Consider the following 21,119-nt stretch of genomic DNA (forward strand, 5'->3'; position numbering starts at 1 on the left):
AATTGTATACAACTGCTGTGTATGGTCTGTACAATCTTAAATATCAAACATACTTCCTTTGTATTTTCTTAGTTCTGATTCATGATTTGAGACTCAGATTGGTCATTTCTGATTAGTGCTGTCTACAGCATTTAAATTCAAAATACAAAATAAATACATTTGTATTACAGAACGTTCAACTGACACTTTCTACAAATACCACTACTAAAGGTGGTTATTCTGTGATGTGCTCAGTGTAGTTTAGATATCTGAGAATTTTGCACACGTTCTTAAAAAACAGTCGAAATCAAACTACACAAATGACTTGGCCAGGTGAGCTAAACAGTACTTGATGCTATCATCTGCCAGCTTGTATAACAGTTATAATATAACTGCTAAAGTTATCAACTAGATTTATAAAAATGCACAATTTGTTTAAGAAGTAGACAAAACCTGTGAGTGGCACAAAGCTGCAAGGTTCAGGAAAGGCTACTTACATAAACATAAAAAGAACCAGTGCTGAAATGGCACACACATTGCAACTTTTTAAGTATTCTAACAAACTGTAAAAAATGAAAAATCAGAAATCCAGCGATAGCCAGTGCCATATATACAGATAAAAGTTTATTGTATTTTAACCTCTTAATGTCATTTATTTAGTATATCAGCAGAGTGTACTGCCATTAATGTTTAACATGCATTCTCAACACAAAGAAAAAAATCTCCCAATATTTTCTTTTTTTTTTCATATCATCTGTTGGTTGATATTTAGCAGTAATATATATATATATATATATATATATAGATATATATATATATATATATATATATATATATATATACATATATATATACATATATATGTATATATATACACACACACACATACGATTATAATTTATTTGAAACCATAACAAAAAAGCATAATGCAAAATACTTTAATCAACATTTTTTTTTAAATTAGAAAACTTTACAGTAACAAAAATGTTATTTAGCCATGTGCTTAAAAAAATAGGCCAAGGCAGACAATACAAAATGTAATAGCCAAATATACCGCATTATCTTCTGTTTATGTTCAGAACATTAAACATGTATTATTGCATATTCTAGGCCAATATTTTAATACCAACATTCTCCGGAGTGCATATTTACTGAAAGTTGCAGTAAAGGCACTCACATAATATATGCACGGGATTAATAAACCTACAACTTCATACCAGGAATGCTGGTACCATCTAATCAATGCCATGTCACATCATTTCATTTCAGATCTCAAGACATACCAGAACATTCAACAACAAAAATAAACGGGATGCCAAAAATCACAAGTCTGTTTCTGCCTACTTCACTACTACCTCAGATCCTTCTTCCAGTCAACTTTAACATACCTGCATTTCCATTCTGAGCAGCTCTTTGCTGGACATAAATTAAATGGCCTAAAATTCATTTCTGATACTTTCCCTGACTGTTGTCAAATCTTGAATTCTTCTCAAAAGTTAATTCTGATGTTGAGAAGTACAAATGCTGTGGCAGCAACCTTAATTAACAACAGAAGTGAAAAGTAGCATTAAATTGATAATAACACAGTATATAATTAAATTATCTCCACATTTACCTTTGCAAATAATATCAAAACAGTTGTTGTGTACAACTGAGCAATATAACTTAACTCTGTGTATCCACAGTGGAACAGTTTTGAGTTTAAACAGAAATTTTGAAAGTAACAACATTCCTAAACCCACAAGATGTACAAACTTTACAAAGATATTTTGAGCAATGCTGCAAATGTCCACAGAATTTACATCAAGCCCTATACATGCTAAAGTCCACGTTATACAGTACCAAAGAATCCTGCATAAAAAACAAAGTGGTACTCAGTGTGTATGAAGTGCCATCCAGGCCATGACTGGAAAAGGATATATCTGTAACTACAGCTGGTATGTAAATCTGAAATCTGTACTGTTCAAATATCCATTAAATAAAGCAAGATTACTGCTTCTGTAAACTGTTTACCAACATGTGGCAGGCACTTCTATGACTACACAAACTGCCACCATCAAATAACAGAAGCACCATATTCAGACAAAAATGCAGAAATCTTTTTAACAGATCTGTTTAAAAATGAAAAGAAAAGGACACAAAAACAGAAAAGGACTCAGGTAGACCTGCACCTGTAGGACTAGTTATGACCACAGCTAGTAAGTAAGTGGTGGGAAGCAAGGTACGTGCTATAATGTGTTTGATTCCAGGAAGATTCAAAAAAGACTTCGGGCATTGCCTGCATTTCCATGCATTGTTCTGCTACCAGACCATAAGTAATGCACCAATTTTCAATGCAATTTTGCAAGAAATTGCTTATCATATTACATTTACAAAGCAGAGCAGCATGCACATTTATGTAAAACATACCAAAATGAGTGGGAAGAAGCATTTGCCAGTTAAGGCACTATCTTCTCTCTTGTGCTTGTAAGCATGTAGCACCATGTGACTTTCATCACATTAGCAATATCCCAAATAGGTCATCAAGAAGAACGTGAAATGGTAATAAAGATGCAAAGATACAGACTGGAAGTGAAAGAAAGGCAGCCCTCACAACACATTTCTAATGATTTCTGATATACTGCTGTGACAAAAAATATATATCCCATCACCAAGATGTATTTGGACTGCAGATTACTTGGCCTCTGGGGCTATGAGTGCTTCTGGGGGAAGGAGAGGAAGAAATAATAATGGAAGAATCTATGCAGTTGCCCCCAAGCAAGAAAGTACTGCAGTAAGTACCTTTTACAATGTGGCTTTTGTTAATAAGCACTTTAAAACTGAATACAAGTTGCTCAGGAATCTATTCATATTTATTTTATGTTGAATACAAAAATCAATGAATATCTCATTTTATTACTCTGTTCTTCCATTTCTTCTTCTTACCCCTCTACCACAGTTTGATCAAAAAGTGCAATCACACCTGATATTCCATTCTTTGTGGTGTTTTTCCTTTCGTTTTTGTAAAAGAAAACCAGCTATGCTGAGGGTGGCATATTAGGTGGCAGAAAAAAAAGTCAGTGCACATAGTATGAAATGACAACAGTTCGTGCAGCCAGAATATGTACTATATGCTTTAACAGTGGTAATTGATATTGGGAGCATTTAACTGTGAAATGGAAGTCAACAGTTATAAACAGCTGTAGAACAATAACACACATGAGGTGCCTGCATTCAGAACACATACATTTAACCTAATTTGCTATGCATTTTATCCAACATAAAACACATCTGACAGTAAGGGACTAAATCTATGTTCTGTGTAGTCTAATAATATGCTTTGGCAAAGTTAAGATTAGTTGTCACAGTTTCTGTTACTGGCAAGTGGACATTTACATATATTCAAACAACAAAGTGGGAGTGAAGAATTTAAATTCTAATAAAACTTATAAATGTTGTTGTTATCCACAAATGCACAAACCAGTAAAGTCCAGTAAGTTCAGTGATGCACAATTTTAAAGGCCTAAAACAAAAATTTGACTAAAAAACATGAGACACATGACCTCTTATAATGTCTTTGTAATTATGATTTGATTTCCAGTTTTGGGCTTCTTGCTCCTCCCAATTCATATAACATCTCCCACAAAATTATTTTTGTATGGCAGGCTATTTTCATGAAAGTCTTGAAAATAATCTTGAAATATTCAACCATTACTGTCCCCTTGCTCCCAAATGGTGATGATTTCCACACTGTGTCAACTCTTATGCCATCAGACCTGTGTCTGTAGCCAGTTTCTTGGATCCAGTTTAGCACGGATGTTTCGAAGACTCTGTCGCCCAGGTGCTGGTCGTGAGAAAGAAGCAGTCTCAGAATCTGGGGTAGTGCTTCCACTGCTACTGCTTCCACTGGAACTGGTACAAGAAAACACATTAAGCTTGCGAGGAATAGGCTCGACTTTCTGTGAGCGACTCTTTAGGCTTGTCAGTTTGGCATCCAGAGACAGAGTGCGAGGACGGATACTGCACGGCTTGTCCATGCTCTCACTGAGGTTGCCAGCTTTAAGTTCCTTGGCTGTACCATTTGCTGAGGAGTTATTGTCCAGGTGCATCTTTTGAGTACGGTACAAACAAGGACTTGCACTATAGGCACTGTCGCTATCTGAGGTAATGCTGTTATCTGATGAGGTCAGAAAATTTCTACGAACATTGGATTTATTGTGGCCATCAAAAAGAGACACCCAAGGGGGTGATTCGACATCTCTTTGCAGATCAAACTGTGGCATCCGCTTTGTCAGTATGTCTGTAACTGTTGCTATATCATCTGGACTATCAATAGCTGAGACAAAGACGATAAAAAAAAGTTAGTATTTCTCATACATGCTAAACTGTAAAGCAGACGTACAGATTTTTATATTATTACGACAGTATTACCACAGATTGCCATAACTAACATCACTTATTGGTTCAGTATTAAGCTAACAAAATTCTGTTTAGGACATTTTAAATCAATACAGATCTATCTACTACATACTTCATTTACAAGAGGACTCCTCTCCTCACCAATGACCATTTCTTTTTGTTTCTCATCGTAACTGTTCTAAAGCATAATGCATGTGTTGTAGCTGCACTTTTGAAGTTGCTGTTTAGTGCAGTGCATTTCCCCTTTGTTCTATGGAATGTATCCTAAAATGCCCCACCTGTTGAGATAAACTCTGAATGACCAGCAACTACTTTTATAGCTAGATGAATACATACAATGCAAAGGTATGCTGTTGTCATGATATGGACCGATGAAAGCACAAACTAAATTGTTGACATTTGGAAGGTATACATGGAAGCCTATATTCTGTAGTATATTTTGCTGTGTGTATCTTGGAAAAGGTTTCATCAGGAATTTTGATGTTTCATGAAAACCATCTGTGCTGTCTCTGATCACTGCTGATTCTGCAGTCACTGCATCTCTCTGCCTGAGATGCAGCAACTTAGGAAGTGATTGTACTTAAGTGGGATGCACAAAGTCCCCTCTTGTGCAAGGAATGTAGAAGATGAAGCCCACCCACAAAAAAAATAGAAAATATGAATGTGTTAATCCACATAAGTTCACTTTCACACAGGCATGGTCTCCTGGTACCAGGATTCTAAGAGATGATTTTAACAAGTTCAACACACATTCAGTAGAAGTTCCTAGAAGTTCACCTTAAACTTAAAGCACATTAAGCCTGCTAGTTGGCTGATATGTCCTTTAGAAAAGAAAGGCTTAGAACAGCACGGTAATATTTATGACCACCAGAATGAATATGAAAACTAGATGAATTGATGACCTTTAAGCACCACTCACCATCTCTGAAGTGAGGAGTTAGTACGTAGTACAAATGTGTTCTGAAAAATTAATCTGGCAAATTGTTTGTACTGTAGCCATCAGTTTTTGGTGAATGCATGAAGGGAATGTTTTTCAACTGAATACAGAAGCACTCCACAATTCACCAATGATTAAGAAAAGGACTTAATAATAAAGACCATACAGGACCATCCAATAAATTACATAGAAAACCATAAGATACAGCACCATAATGTAAATGTCTTAGTTATATACCTGTAAAATAAATGCCTGTTTATGAAATTAGTATCTTAGACTTTCTAACTATAAGTATACCATCTACTGGATGATATTAGTATAGTGCCTGTTAACAGATGCTGCCATAGTGGGTACAGGGGTTTCTGAAATGGAAGGTTTGTCTTGCATGCTTCCCCACAATTATATTATGTGACACATTGCAAACAGCTTCCATGCTATGAAAGGGGCATACTGCAGCATGCCCAATCATACTAGGCATCATAACTGCACAAATATGTTTCCTTCTGGCAGTGTTGTGCTACATTACAGCAATGCTGTGTGACATTAATCATGGTTTGAGTGGGTACCCTGTATCACCTAAAACACAGTAGAAAGATATCAGGGTGTGTGACCTATGTGCACACTATCTGTGAATATAAATTACATTACCTCAGAGCTTTCTCTTACCAACCATGTGGGTCCTCGGAATTTCACAATGCCTATAGAGGAAGAATTGTATTCACACCACCTGCTGCTGCATTGAGCTCCTACGGAGAATGTGGTTTTGGAGGGTTGGCATAATGGTTAAGGTGTTTACCTCATAAACAAAAAAAAAGTACAGGGTTGGGTTCTGAACTTGTGTTATTGGATAGGATTAAAATGGCCCTTCAGCACAGTTAGCCTAGTATTCACCTATGAAACTATTACAGAAAGCAAATACTGCGACATGAAGGATGCTGTTGCTTCCAGGATTGTTGCTTATTGTAACGCTACAATTTCCCATGTGCACATTGCTCTTATGGTAATGTGCGATTTGCTGTGCATCATCTTCACATTAAACCTATGAGTCATGACCTAGTTTCACAGCTCCACGTTTACATCTCTGCATACACTCATTAGGCTATGCATCTTCATTTACATAACATTATACAATAATGTCCAGACACTTACACCCATGCAGTTTCCATTGCTGCTCTATATATATGCCAGCTGATATTATGAATCGCAACATAGGTTCACAGGTTCATAGGTTCATACTAGGCTATCTGCCCTGGGGCAATTATAAGCCTAGCCCGATTCTGTATGGCTTACAACACCCCTTGATTTGAGTATACTGTGCCCTTTTTAAGGTTTAGTTTACTGTGCCTCTGTCTAATAGTGACACGGGAGTAATCCCTGGGACAAACCTACAATCCCCCATCCACTTATCGAGATTCTTCTTGAAGAGATTCAGTGAGGTGCTCTGCTTCACATGAACTGGAATTCTATTCCAGAGTGAAGGGAGCCTCTGGGTTATGAACCTGTCCCTCCAGCAAGTTCTATTTATTTCTGTGCTGAGGTTCAAGTCCCTCGAGCGTGTGGCTCTAAGGGATTTAGATTTACTGAGGTGGAGCATGTCCATTAATTCTGGATTTGACATAGCTTTGAATGTCAGGCATAGATCGCCTCGAAGAAGGTGGTATGCAACTGAGTAGAGCTGGAGTTTTTTTAACCGAGCAGCATATGCCATCTGTTTGAGACCCTTGATCCTCTTGGTGAGATACTTTTGGGGTCTTTCTAATTGCTGCAGGTGTCGGGTAAGGTACATCCCAAAAGGGGCATTGTATTCTATGATGGGCCTGATGATGGATGAATAAAGGGGCACGATTACCTCTCTTGATCTAGATGTGAAACCCTTTGTGATGAGGTGGGCTATGTAGAAGGTCTTTCTAACCACTTTGGCAATGTGGTTTTCAAAGGAGAGATTGCTATCAACTTGGGTCCCCAGGTCCCTAATAACTTTCTCTGTACTTAATGAGTTTCCGCCTATGTGGTAATTTGTGGGCACATTGTTTTTGCCAAAGGGTATGACTATACATTTTTTGGCATTTAGCTTTAAACCATGGTGCTGGCACCAGTTATCTGTCTCTGTGAGACCTTTTTGAAGGATGTTTGTGTCAGCTGGAGAGTTGATTATGGCGCCCAGTTTGCAGTCATCTGCGAACTTGGTGAGCCATAGTCCTCTCACGTTTGCCTGTACCTCGGAAAAGTATATACCAAACAAGAGTGGTCCCAGGACAGAACCCTGTGGGACACCACTTGTGACCGGTTTCGAGTCTGACATGGCTCTAGCAACTCTCACTCTGTGGGTTCTGTCTTTGAGCCAGTTTGCGACCCATCTTGTGACATAGGGGTTTATATTTAAGCTGGATAGCTTATCTATGATGCCCGAGTGGGGTATTGTGTCAAATGCCTTTGCAAGGTCCAGATAGGCTGTGTGGACTACCTTCCCTTCATCTATGGCTTTGGTGACTGTTTCAAAGAAGTCAACCAGGTTCAAAAGGCAGGCTCTGCCCTTGACAAAGCCGAACTGGGTGGGATCTAGTGTCTGTAGGTCCCCAATGTCTTTGTTTATGAGCTCCATGATGATCCACTCCATAGCCTTGCAGACTAAGCTAGTCAGGCTTATGGGGCAATAGTTTCCAGGGTCCGTAGAGGCTCCACCTTTGTGGAGTGGGACCACTGTTGCTGTACACCATTCTGTGGGCACATATCCTGTAGTGAGGCTGAGATTGTATAGCTGTTTTATTTGAGGGATTAGTTCCTCTTGTAGTTCATGTAGGACACAACCTGGGATGCCATCTGGTCCCATGGAAGCAGTGTTTTTTGCTTTGGAGAGGGCAGCCTTCACCTGAGCATCTGAGATGTTTGGGAGGCAGCCCTCTGCCAGGATAGATACTTGCTCTTTTGGGGGAGTGGGGGTGGAGAAGTTTGCACTGAACCTGTCTGCCAGGATATTGGCGATGTCTGTGGGTTCAGTGTATTTTTTGTTGTTTAGAATCAACTCAGAACAAGTCTGGGAGTTGCATCCCAGGTTTCTAACATAACTGAAAAAGGCCTTATGATTGTCTTTGGTGTCCTGTGCAATTTTTCTCTCGAAGCTGGCCTTGAAGGATTTTATGAGGGATCGTAATTTTTTGCTAGTACTGATCAGAGGTGCCTTCCCTATTAGGGATTTTGCTCTGTCATGTAGCACAGCTTCCTCCTTCTGTTGTACAGTTTATTTATGGCAGGGGTCCACCAGACTGGACGCCTGCCTTTGGATGATTGGGTCTTGGTTTTGTTTGGGATAGCATGATTCATGCATTCCTGGAGATGTCCGTAGAATGCATTTATATAGGATTCTGCAGTTTGGGCTGTAGTTTCCACTGGCCCTGGGGCCTTGAAGGATTCCACTTCGGTTTTGAGAAGTGAGAAGTTCGCTTTTGAGAAGTTTTTCACTGTGGTTTTCTGGGCTGGGGGTGGGGTCGGGATGTGGACATCCAGTGAAATTAATTTATGGTCTGATCTTACCAATGAGGGATATACTTCTGGTGTGGAGCATAGAGTCCCCATGTTGGTAATGATCAGGTCTAGTATGTTGTCCCCTCTTGTGGGAGTGATGACTAGTTGTTCCATAGCATTTGAGTTTATAATTTCCAGGAATCTTTGGGCTAAGGTGCTGGGGCTTGAGTAGTGCTCCCAGTCAATGTTTGGGTAGTTGAAGTCACCCAATATAATGGTGTTCGGAGAGATCTTCATGTTCTCCAATGTTTTCAGGAAGGCGGAATGGGATTCCTGACTTTGAGAGGGTGGTCTGTAGGATGCTATAAACTGAAAAGCAGTTTTGCCCACTGTTAGTTGCACATGGATGGTCTCCGATACTTCGTGCAATGCCACTAACCTGGAGGTGTGGATATCCTTGATAAATATGGAAAAACCCCCTCCTTTTGTGGTTCGGTCCCGGTTTTGGGGCCGAAAAGCATGGTACGAGGTATAGCCTGGTAGTGCTGGGGTGCTCTCTGGAGCCTTGAACCAGGTTTCTGTCACTGCACAGATATCGATGTTCTCCATACTGAGGAGAGCTTCGAGTGCGTGCATCTAGAGGTTAAGACTTCTGGCGTTTAGCAGCATTACCCTTAGTTTCTTGTTCCTTGTGCTGTCTATGGGGGTGGGTTTGACTTTTGAGCCTTGCCTAAAAAAGGCACTATGGGGGTGGCAAGAGCCTTTGCCAATATCCGAAAGCCCAGTGGTGACAGGTGCAAGCCATCCCTAGCGAAGCAACGTGGCTTGTCAAGCATGTCATCCCAGGCTGACAGACACTGGATCCCCTTTGAATGACACCAAAATTTTAGCCAATTGTTAAAATCGATCATTTTGTCTTTGTACTGTGGCATCATTCTAGGTGAGGGTAAGATGCTGCTCAAGGTCAGGGTCATACCAGCCTGGGCTACATGATCAGAGAGCTCCTCTATGTCTCTTTTCATGTAGTCCAGGGAGGTACGTCTCAGGTCATTCACACCAGCATGTACAATGAATGAGTCATATTTGTATTTGCTTTGGAGTGACCTGAGTGCTTGCATTATGTGTCGGATCCTAGCACCCGACAGGCAGCTCACCGTGACCTTCTATTTATTCAGCCTGGTGAGCGGGACGTCAGTGTGTCTGACAATAGAGTCACCTATAACAAGAGTATCAGGTGTGTTTTTCAGCCTTAAGGGCTGTGGCTGCTTGGCACACTGACTTTGTGGGTTATGTGTTGTGTGTGTTTTGTTTTGAGGTAGCGTTTGCTTGGATGTCTGCTTTGGAGGTCTCTGTTGCTTAGGTAGATTTTTATTTAGAGCCTCCGAGTATGTTTTTGTGTATTTATGTGTTTGGTTCGCTGATGTGGTGGGACTATGTGATATTGGAATTGTGTTGTGTGAGGTTACCTTCTCCTCCTGACTGGTTACACCAGTTTTGAGATGAGAGAGCTCAGCCTCCAGTTTGGCTAAATAGTTGCATCTCTCACATATATTTGAACCTGTTTGGAGAAGGAGAGGGTTGTCCGTGTACATGAGACAGTTGAAACATTGCCTCAAAATTCCCAGATTCACCAGCTGGACTGGAGAGGAAACCATTGACTGACCTTTGGACATGCTAGAGTAACAGGGAAACTGAATTTAAGACGGACCAATAGAGGACAGGGTAATCGTAGAGAGTATAAGAGTAAGTAGTGCTTAGGGTTTAATAGTGCTAACTTGTAGGATTACTTAATTGGACCAGTGAAGGGCCTTAGAATGAGAATATGGTGTTTAAATTGAGAGATAGAGCAGTTCTAAGGGAAAAAGTGAAGAGCAGACTTTGTGGAGCCAGGAATAGTTTAAACCCAATTAGGCAGCGCTGCCCGTTGTTGCACTATGCTCAGAAATGCGCAAAACAGCGCAAAATATTGTTTTAAGAGAGGAAGATGAAGGAGTTTTGGAATTGACCCAAAATGGCCAATAAAACTACAGTTTCAAGTCAGTAACCACTCCCACAGGGGCAGGCAGGCTGCTCAATGTTTTTCACTGCCACTGATCAACAGAGAGACTTTCCTTTAGCCCAAGCAAAAAATGGCCTCACAGAAACTTACAAACAGTTCAAGAACAGCAAGCCTGTAACTGAACTTTTTTAAATCTCGGAAAAGTGGGAAAAAAGCAAGATTCTTTTTTGTTTTTTTTGTTTTTTCAGAGATAGCAGAGGTTAACAAGTATCAACAAGTTATAACAGTGCAGTAAATGACCCCACACAAGAGTGCTAGGCCAAAGACAGATAAAATGCAAGTTTTGAGAAAAAAACGATTTTAAAAATAAGTGCAAACAGGAAATTCAGTAAACAGCTCTAGGTTGTGCTCTAAATACAGTTACTAATGCAGAAATCAAATTTAACAAGCCAGAAAATGCTCAAAATAGGCGGCTATGCAGAAAAACTTAGCAAATAAACAGAGGAAAAATACTTAAAGTCTCAAAAGTGGCTCCTTTCTTCTCTCAGCGTTTTCTCCTCTTGGTGGGTGCTTCACCAACAGCCAACAAGCCTGAAAAGATGCCAAAACCACGAGGCAACCAGGTTTTAAGAGAGGAAGATGAAGGAGTTTTGGAATTGACCCAAAATGGCCAATAAAATTACAGTTTCAAGTCAGTAACCACTCCCACAGGGGCAGGCAGGCTGCTCAATGTTTTTCACTGCCACTGATCAACAGAGAGACTTTCCTTTAGCCCAAACAAAAAATGGCCTCACAGAAACTTACAAACAGTTCAAGAACAGCAAGCCTGTAACTGAACTTTTTTAAATCTCAGAAAAGTGGGAAAAAAGCAAGATTTTTTGATTTTTTTGTTTTTTCAGAGATAGCAGAGGTTAACAAGTATCAACAAGTTATAACAGTGCAGTAAATGACCCCACACAAGAGTGCTAGGCCAAAGACAGATAAAATGCAAGTTTTGAGAAAAAAAATGATTTTAAAAATAAGTGCAAACAGGAAATTCAGTAAACAGCTCTAGGTTGTGCTCTAAATACAGTTACTAATGCAGAAATCAAATTTAACAAGCCAGAAAATTCTCAAAATAGGCAGCTATGCAGAAAAACTTAGCAAATAAACAGAGGAAAAATACTTAAAGTCTCAAAAGTGGCTCCTTTCTTCCCTCAGCGTTTTCTCCTCTTGGTGGGTGCTTCATCAACAGCCAACAAGCCTGAAAAGACACCAAAACCACGAGGCAACCAGGTTTTAAGAGAGGAAGATGAAGGAGTTTTGGAATTGACCCAAAATGGCCAATAAAATTACAGTTTCAAGTCAGTAACCACTCCCACAGGGGCAGGCAGGCTGCTCAATGTTTTTCACTGCCACTGATCAACAGAGAGACTTTCCTTTAGCCCAAGCAAAAAATGGCCTCACAGAAACTTACAAACAGTTCAAGAACAGCAAGCCTGTAACTGAACTTTTTTAAATCTTAGAAAAGTGGGAAAAAAGCATATGCCCCCTTTCTCCACAATTGCACGTTGTACATCAATCCTGGCCTATGTGTAAATATAGGCTAAATGTGCAATTTCTGACAGCCAGTACATCACAGTACGTCTCCTGTTTCAAGGTACATGTTGGTATATATATAAGTGGCCAAGACTGGGGGGTAAGGGGAGATGAACCCACACTGCAAACACATTTTAATGGCATTACAGCACATTTTCAGATTTGCTGTATTTCTTTTGCAGACTTACATTACTGTTTGAAATTGTGAGACCTACAGTTGTGGGTATTGCACAGCTGAATGAGAACCCACCAAAGGCAACATACTTTAATAAGCACAGCTAGGTCTCCACTTTGTTATGTTTGAAAGAGTCATTCAATTTGTAGTATGATTTACCAATATGATATCTACTATCTATATAGCTATATCTAATCATCTAACTATCTATCTATCTATGTATCTATATATGGATCTACCTCACTAGGCAACACCCTACAATGTCGACAACAAGAAAGTCAACCACAAAAGGCTGACATTGGAAACTCCAACACTAAACTACACATGCACAAGTAAAATCCTTACCACATGCAACCAACAAAAAACAAAATAATATCATTTTTTGCAGGGGTTAATTCCTCCCTGCACCCTCTCCTAACTAATTATATATACTAATTCTGAGCTTGCACAAACCCCAGGGAAAGGGAATATTTCCTTATGGCCTAATGGTTAAGGTGTTTGTCTTACAAGCAGAAGGTGCAGGGTTTGCATCTCACAAGGGATAATTGGCTAGGCTTAAAATGGCCCACAAGGGCAGTTAGCCTAGTACTAATCTATGAACCTATATATATGAGTGCATGTGCAGGACGTGTGTGAATATGGGATCAGGTAAATGGGTCTAGCTGCTGATTTATTGAACCATGGCTCACCAGCAATTATTGATTGAAATCCAATCCAGAAAAAATCAGGAGTGGGAGAGTAGAGGATATGCCTCCCTTTGAAGCCATGTTAAATCCAATTCCTGGTATTTCTTCAAGTACTCCAGTTTTCTGCCTTGTCGAAAACATATGCAGTAGGTGAAATGGTGACTCTAAACATGTGCACTTTCTGTCTGTTTGTGATTGAGAAGAAAGGCTTTGCAACCTACTTCAATTCCCTACTTGCCTAGTAAACTCTTCAGATGGTAATAGTGGATCACTTGGTCTCTACAGGAGTCATGTGTGACTTGAGAGCATTAGATGGACTGTTGGAAACATTCCTAACTTCAGCCATTTTACCCTTCTACTTAGCCTTCATCCAGTTTTCCAGCAAAATGACTTCATAGTGGATGTTTTAAACAATAATGCCAAACTGTCCAACAACTCTTGTCTTCATCCCTTCAGATCTCTTATTATTCTTATTACCTGAAAGCATCACTTTATATTTTGTTTTCTCTTTATCACCATTTAACTCCCTTAACTGGATGTTTACATTTTTTTACAATAGAAGAGATTCCTGACCACTTTTTTCAAACCTTATTTTAATTTGTTACCACAGCACTTATTGTGGAGGAAATCTTTCTGCATTGACTACTAGATGATTTTTCTGGTCAAAGTAGATGTAGATTTGAAGTTTAGTAGCTTAGTCCTGATATTGTCCCGCATTTCATAGGTATTTTAATTATTTGTTATTATGTTACAGTTCCAGAACTGCAGACTATCAGTTGCTCTGTAAAGTTCTGTACATGCATTTGTCCACTGCCCGCTTCCCAACATACTGTTATCCTTACCATGAAATTCCAACAGATAACGGATAACTTCTACAACAGAGTAATCATAGGTAGTACTAAGGCCTGTACTCCAGAGGTCACATTTGAAAAAGTTTACTAACACAGATCAGGACACAGCTTAATTTAATAGCAGCATTTATTATTTTATTCATATTGTGATCCTCTAACAATGCAATTAATCTTTGGTCTAATTTGGGACAGCTGACAGTCTCTCATTTTGTATTTGACAAGCTAAGTCACCCAACAAGATACTCAATTCTTCCTGATGAACTTTGCTAAAGTCACAGAACAGTTTATCATATAATTCCTGTCACCAAAATGTCACACTTGGCTGCCTCATTTATTATGATTTTCTTCAAAGATGTATAGCTATACACTACTACCTCTGGTCTTATTAAGCTCCCTATCAAATTCCTCATCTCTATAACCTTAATTACTCACAGGGCAGTCTTCATCTCTGCATTAAACTTCAGTGACTATTTATATGCCATTGCTGATTTGTGATAAACTTCAAACAATAACTCATATTTTTATGTTAGGCTCATAGTCTTGATTGACAAGTAGAATGACTGCTGTCGTGCTGAATGCATGAATACTGAACCCCAAGCCTCAACACCATAAAAAGTTTAAAAGGCTTACCTTATATGTGTTTATACCATTGCAAATGAGTGAGTTAAAACCTTTTCACAGCAACCAAAATATTCATACCACAGATGGCACCAGTCATCGTTTGTCTCTACACAGGTGAGATTTATCAAGTGTCAGAGATTATGGATATAATTAATTATTCTGAAATATGTAGTTACAGTGTCAGACTCTTTATTCAATTTGATTAAGAAAGATACCCGTCCTGTGAAATATACTTGAAAAATACGCATGCAAAGTCAGTCCTTTGGCTTTAAGTAACATCTCTGCATTGTTCCTATCCCAAAGTCATAAAAGATTTCCTCTTAATATCATTGGAACACTTTTGCAGAATAATCAATGTTGTCCCTTTTTCATTATGTTTTTAACAAATTTTCAAATTCCTTTGTTTTAACTCATACAATGGAGTCACTATTTTAAACAGGCTGTCAACTAAAAAAAGAATGTAATACCTTTCACTAATGACTTTCCTGTAACCAGGATGCCTTGTACATATACTCTTCAGAAAGATTTCTGCACACTTATCTCTATTCATCATTGTGGATTCATCATCCTCAATTTTACTGTCCTCCAATGCTGATTGTTTTTTTTTAATGAACAATTCCACACTTCTATACGTCCTTGTCTTTCTCCTTTTCTTTTCCTTCCAGTGTGCTCAAAACCAGCCAAGACAATTCATCATCATCTGCGAATTTCATCTCCAGAAATATTAATCTCTTTGACTCTGTACTGGTAGAAGTGTCAAGTATAACATATGATGGCTATTGCCACAGGAGCCCTTTGCTTACACTTCTCAGGATCTTTATATTAGACTTTACTTAGTGGCCCACAACGCTGGACATTTCAGAATAATACAGAAGAATGACTATGGGGGGAACCCTACTGGCTCAGTACCTGAATACTTTCTTTGAGGTATAGCAAGTAGAGGTTATGTCCAAGAACTACCGTCATATACACTATCAACAGAAATCCCCAGAGGAATTAGAATCTTAATGGAATTATGAAGAACAATACAGAGCTGCATCGATAGAATAAGGACCTAGGAGCAACAGCTACTCCAAAAATGAAAGGTTGTCAACCAGACAAACAATATGATTGAACTATAGAGCCAAGTGAAGCTTAAGTGATAGTAATCTGTTACTGGTACAGCCTGTCATGAAGTAGTGTGTGCAGACCTGGAGAATTACTTAAAACATAATGTGGAAAGGGTGAAACTTTTAGTGCATTACAACCTAGAGAAAATATGAACAGATGTGTAATCTAGACCCACATGAGCCTGACGCACAACATAGAAAAAGGGCAAAACTAGAAATATATGGAAGAAGATGGTATGGAGGGCATTTAGGGGTGAGGGTTAAGGTCAGAAAAGACAGACACAACTTCAGAAAGAGTGAGAGAAAAATATAAATGTCTTGCCATGGTATGATGTGCACCACTGGATTATGAAATGCAATTCATCTGAAGGGGAAGATGTGAACTATAACTCAATATTGTAGGGTTTTGATATCAAACAGTCTTTAATTATGTATTTTACAAAGAACATGAAGAAAAAAACATATTTAAAATGTTTTCCCTTCAGGTACTGTGTACTGCATTGCTTGGGTTACATTTGATTAAACATGGATGCTTGATTATGCACTTTATCTTGTCTCTTTGCTCACTATGTGTTTATTGTGAATTATACAGAATCACATTGTGGTATCTGACACTTTGTTCTGGCAAGAAGGCAGTTTTTATACTGACTGCACTTTCTCCAAGTTGCAGTGTCTTTATAGTGAGAAGAGTAGATGAAGTGGAGAGGAGATTGTCTCCTGAAAGCACCTCTTTGTAGCCATAGATGATCTGTTTCCATAAGTCTATGTTCCCTTTCAGACATCAATGTTTAGTTGACTTATGCACTCAGTGGAATAGTTATGTACAATAGAGCTAAAGTGGGTATATTTCAAGGGATTGGGGGGGGGTTGAAAGAGTTATGTGGAAAGCAGTAAAAAGCAGTAAAAAGCAAAATACTTGTTGAGCAACATGATAAAAAGATTTCCCACAATGGCATTGTACCAGGCACCTAAAAATATAAATGACAACTATTTGGCACATGTTTAAAGGAAAGCAGCCAACTACCTTACACAGCACATCAATAGCAGTATTGTTTCTTATCTGAAATGTATTTATAACTGTTTAACCTGTCAGACAGATGTTTTTTACTGAGATGGAATGATGACAGCTTTTAACTATCACACCCATAAATAATTCAAATCACATTTTTCCAACTTCAGGAATGTATTTAAGCAGCCTGGGTGTTTCTTGTGGCAAATTCCACAGCCTTTTTTTCCAGTTAATAAGTGCTTGCTTTACTGGTTTTTCTATTCATTCCTAACCCACCCCAAACTTTTGCTTTCCATATTTCATAAATCATCATGAAAGATGGCCATGGAATGCACAAATATAAAGCTTGACTAACTGCACTGCTACAAAGCTTCAGTACCAACATAGTCTTACTTCAGGGAGGGTCATTATAGCATAGCACTTTCCACTTTCCTTTCCAGCAAAATTGTGTTGGTCTGGTGTTTACTCACCAGTGAAGCTGTCCACTTTTCTTCTTCCCTGTGAAAACTAACACTGGTCTCACACCAGCATAAGTACTGATGTTCAGTGAGGATGGCACATGTACTCTCTGATGTTTTTTTAAGGCCAACAAAGCTCCACAGCTTTGTGTGTACATGTGGCAGACATTTTTTATATATATAGTCATCCATCCACAACCTGTTTTTCCCATTTTTAATTATGGGGTCAGGGTGTCACTTCAACAGTGACAATCACATAGCGCCAAGGTTCACACAACCAGGTGGCTACCCCTACCACGGTAGTTCTTCAACACTACACACTCACAAAAAACATTCTTACCTTATGGCCAATTTAGAGTGTCCAATCCACCTGCGGTAATGTTGTATTTATCATACATATGAACCATATTGTGGCTGTACATAAAGAATGTGAGATGAACTCTAAGGAGGTACTATCTAAAGGCAACTTAACCCAACATAAATAAACAGCAAAGGACAGACAGCGGCATTACGTCTGTACTGACCTATCCTTAAATATGTACTACTATGGTAAACAGCACCCCATGCATCTGTACTATCTTACGTCAGGAGAAGTACTATAAAAGTAAATTATATTACTTAGGTGGAATCAGGTAACCTCTGGGAGGTGAACAGTCACAGTACCCTTGCAACACAGCTGAACCAAAATCTGTCCTACCCTAAGAATGATGTTACAGCTTATAGTATTTTGTGAAAATATGGAGTCTAGTCCATAGTTAGCGCATCCAACAATTGCTACAGAGAAACTTTCCAAAAGTATACTGTAGCAACAGCTGCAGCTCTTGTTAAATTAACCTTACAAGGGCTGTGAAGTCCTTACCATAATAACACAATACAATGGGCCAACCAATTTAACAGTGCATGTTTTGTGACAGCCAAGCCCTCCTTTTTGTCCTTAAAGGAGTCTAAAAGTGCATCAGTTTCTATGAAAAAGTAAGTCCTTCTTAGATAGTGTCTCGGATATCTCTGCAACACACATGCTCTTTAGCATTCTGGTACTGGAACAAAAATAATGATTGAATAGGCTGGTCCAAGGAAACAAATGAAGCAACTTTTGGTATTAAAAAGGATTCATTTTCAGTTATACTGTTATTGTGAAAAAATGTGCAAGAGGTATTACACATCAGTTCCTGCAATTTAGATATTCTATATCTTGAAGTGACTACTAACAAGGAAACATGAAAGGTACCTCAAGTCCACTTAATGTAGGCAAAAATTAGCTTTTCCAGCACAGAGTTCAAGCCTCTGGTTGGTGACACCTGTCTCTTTGGGGGCCTTAAATAAAGAACTCTTCTGTTACCACATCAGGAAGTATAGGAATGTAGGACAATACTGCAGAAACCTGTACTCAGAATATGTCTTTTGAATGCATTGAAAAGTGTTTTTGCATGGCAAAACAGAAATCTTTTAGAACACAGTGTTCTATTTTCTCCAGGGTCTGACAAACTGCAGAGGGTTAAGGATGGGGTCTAGTTTAGATATGATGGCAGCATAATTACTCTGCTCTGAGTTGCTGAAAAAAACTGACAAAGTGTTAATCACCTTGCTGCACATTAATCCCATAAATCAGTATTGCAGCTTGGTCACCTGGTATCAATGTGGCGAAGTGCTCCCTGTGTTACAGGCTAGCTGAAAGGTTATATACACCATACAGATTCTGGATAGGTTTGTGACACAGTACAGATTCTGGAGAGGTTCATGACACAATGTAGATTCCGGAGAGGTTTGTGACACTGTATAGATTCCAGAGAGGTTCATGACACTGTATAGATTCCAGAGAGGTTCATGACACAGTGTAGATTCTGGAGAGGTTCATGACACTGTATAGATTCCAGAGAGGTTCATGACACAGTGTAGATTCTGGAGAGGTTCATGACACAGTGTAGATTCTGGAGAGGTTAATGGACAGCATCATGACTTACACACTGACTGCTACATGTGAAAGCATAAAAATACAAGAATCTTCTTTGACAGACAAAGGTGATGCCTTAACAACCCTGATGTCTCCCTTTAGGGCACAGACTCAGGACATGTAGGCCATCCTTTGCTACCATCAGCACTCCATTAATTTGTTGTTTTAAAGGGTTGATGAAATGGAAAAAATCAGAAAGCAAACAACATTAAACTTGTCAGCTTAAATAACTGGACTTAAATTCCTTGATATGAATGTGCCAAGATCCCTTAAATATGGGTCATCCCTCTCTTAGTAATTAGGAGGATTTACAGATCTTTAAAACCCAAACCTAGGATGGACAAGAGGCCTCAGCCAAAAGTTTTAAACTCCACAGAAAAAGTGGCACTCCTGCAAGAAATCAAAGAATAAATGCTTTCCATTTGAGGGGCTCTCGGATTATACTGCTGGATGTCAACCTTTCAATATCAATGGCTGCATGGGTCTCCTTGTTCTAGCTTGATGGCCACAGTCTATGATAAAATATCCTTTCTACCTCACAGTCCCACCAACAACCCACAGAAAATGACACAGTACTTCAATATTAACATGGAAGTGTTTTTAGAATAATCCCATCTGACATGTATGCCAAGTCTGACTGTGAAGTCTTTGAGTAAACTCTTCAAATAGTTGTGATGATTAGTTTAAATGGGAAGTACATTAGCTTTCATACCCAGGTTACTCTGATTCCCACATTCATAGACTAATCACCTTCTGAGTAGAAAAACATCCAACTGTTTGACTGTGATCAAAAGAAATTCTGCCCACAGCAATACATTTTAGATTACTTGTCTAAGGTACCAGCTCATACTGACACTCAGTCACATAGCAAAAATATCATTTTTAATGCATTTTTAATCATAATGACACTCAATATGACATTATAATGTCCAGGTGTCACATGATTCCCGTAGCCAAAAAACAGTTTTATAGGGAACCTTGGTTGAAAAGATTGGGAATCCCTGCACTATTGGATATCATAAAAATGCACTTAAAATGTGTGTCATGCTTTTATAAAAAAATGTTGTCACATACACACATTTCAGAAGTAATCTGCAGTACCCTGTTATAACGGAACATTTATTTATTCATTCACTCATTCATTCATTACAATGAGGCCAGTTACTACACTGACTCCCTAAATTAGCATATTATGCTAATGTACTCTGCTCTGTAGTTATGGCAATGGGGTGAAATTTATAAATCACTCCTTGGCATGACTCCAGAGCAGGGAAAAAGGGTTAGAGCACCACCTTTACTCAATGAAGTTGGAAATTACACAGATTTGCAGTGCAAATATTGAGGTAGTCACAAAAGCCTTAGTACAAACCTTCACGGTTTAATTTTAGGAGTGATATATTTGTAATGGCAGAGAGATAAGTACACTCTTTATACTTTTAACCTGAAAAATTGTCTGTCTCACCTGTCCAGAAGTAGGTTTGTGCTACAGGTAAACATCACCTGGAGTCTTTTAAAGGGACTTTGTGTGAGTTTGCTTCCCTGCAGTTCTGACAGCAGCATAACTTTGTTTCATGAATCACATTCCTGTCAGGACTGTGGAGAAGTCTTGTCGCGGTGGTGCAGCGGTTAGTGTTGTCACCTCACAGCAAGAGGTTCTCTGATTTGATTCTTGGCTGGAGCGCCTTCTGTGTGGAGTCTGCATGTCCTCCCCATGACTGAGTGACATTTAAAGACATGCAGGTAGGTGTGAATGGGTGTGCTTTTGTTGAAGGTTGGGTGTCAGGCTGGTACTGTAAAAATCTACTGCCAATCATAAGCCGGACCGGCGTTCCCCTGTGGCAACCCCTAACTGGGAAAAGCCGAAAGACATTACTTTTACTGTGGACAAGTAACACTGTGCATAATT

General features: G+C 39.0%; 1 protein-coding gene across 4 annotated transcripts in view; it reads right to left on the reverse strand.

The window, feature by feature from the left end:
• Positions 1 to 901: 901 nt before the first annotated feature.
• RTKN (rhotekin) overlaps positions 902 to 21,119 on the reverse strand; it is a 1,021,076-nt gene continuing 1,000,858 nt past the window's right edge. For 3 of the 4 annotated variants that reach the window (XM_044064015.1, XM_044064017.1, XM_044064016.1), the window contains exon 12: positions 902 to 4,294. In XM_044064015.1, coding sequence (XP_043919950.1) covers positions 3,729 to 4,294 — 566 coding nt within the window. In that variant the 3' untranslated portion in view covers positions 902 to 3,728. The remainder of the gene's footprint in view (positions 4,295 to 21,119) is intronic. The other variant, XM_044064018.1, reaches the window with a different exon arrangement.

The sequence above is a fragment of the Protopterus annectens genome, chromosome 2.part2, assembly GCF_019279795.1.
Source record: "Protopterus annectens isolate FY-2018-M chromosome 2.part2, PAN1.0, whole genome shotgun sequence".
Taxonomy (NCBI): Eukaryota; Metazoa; Chordata; order Ceratodontiformes; family Protopteridae; genus Protopterus; species Protopterus annectens.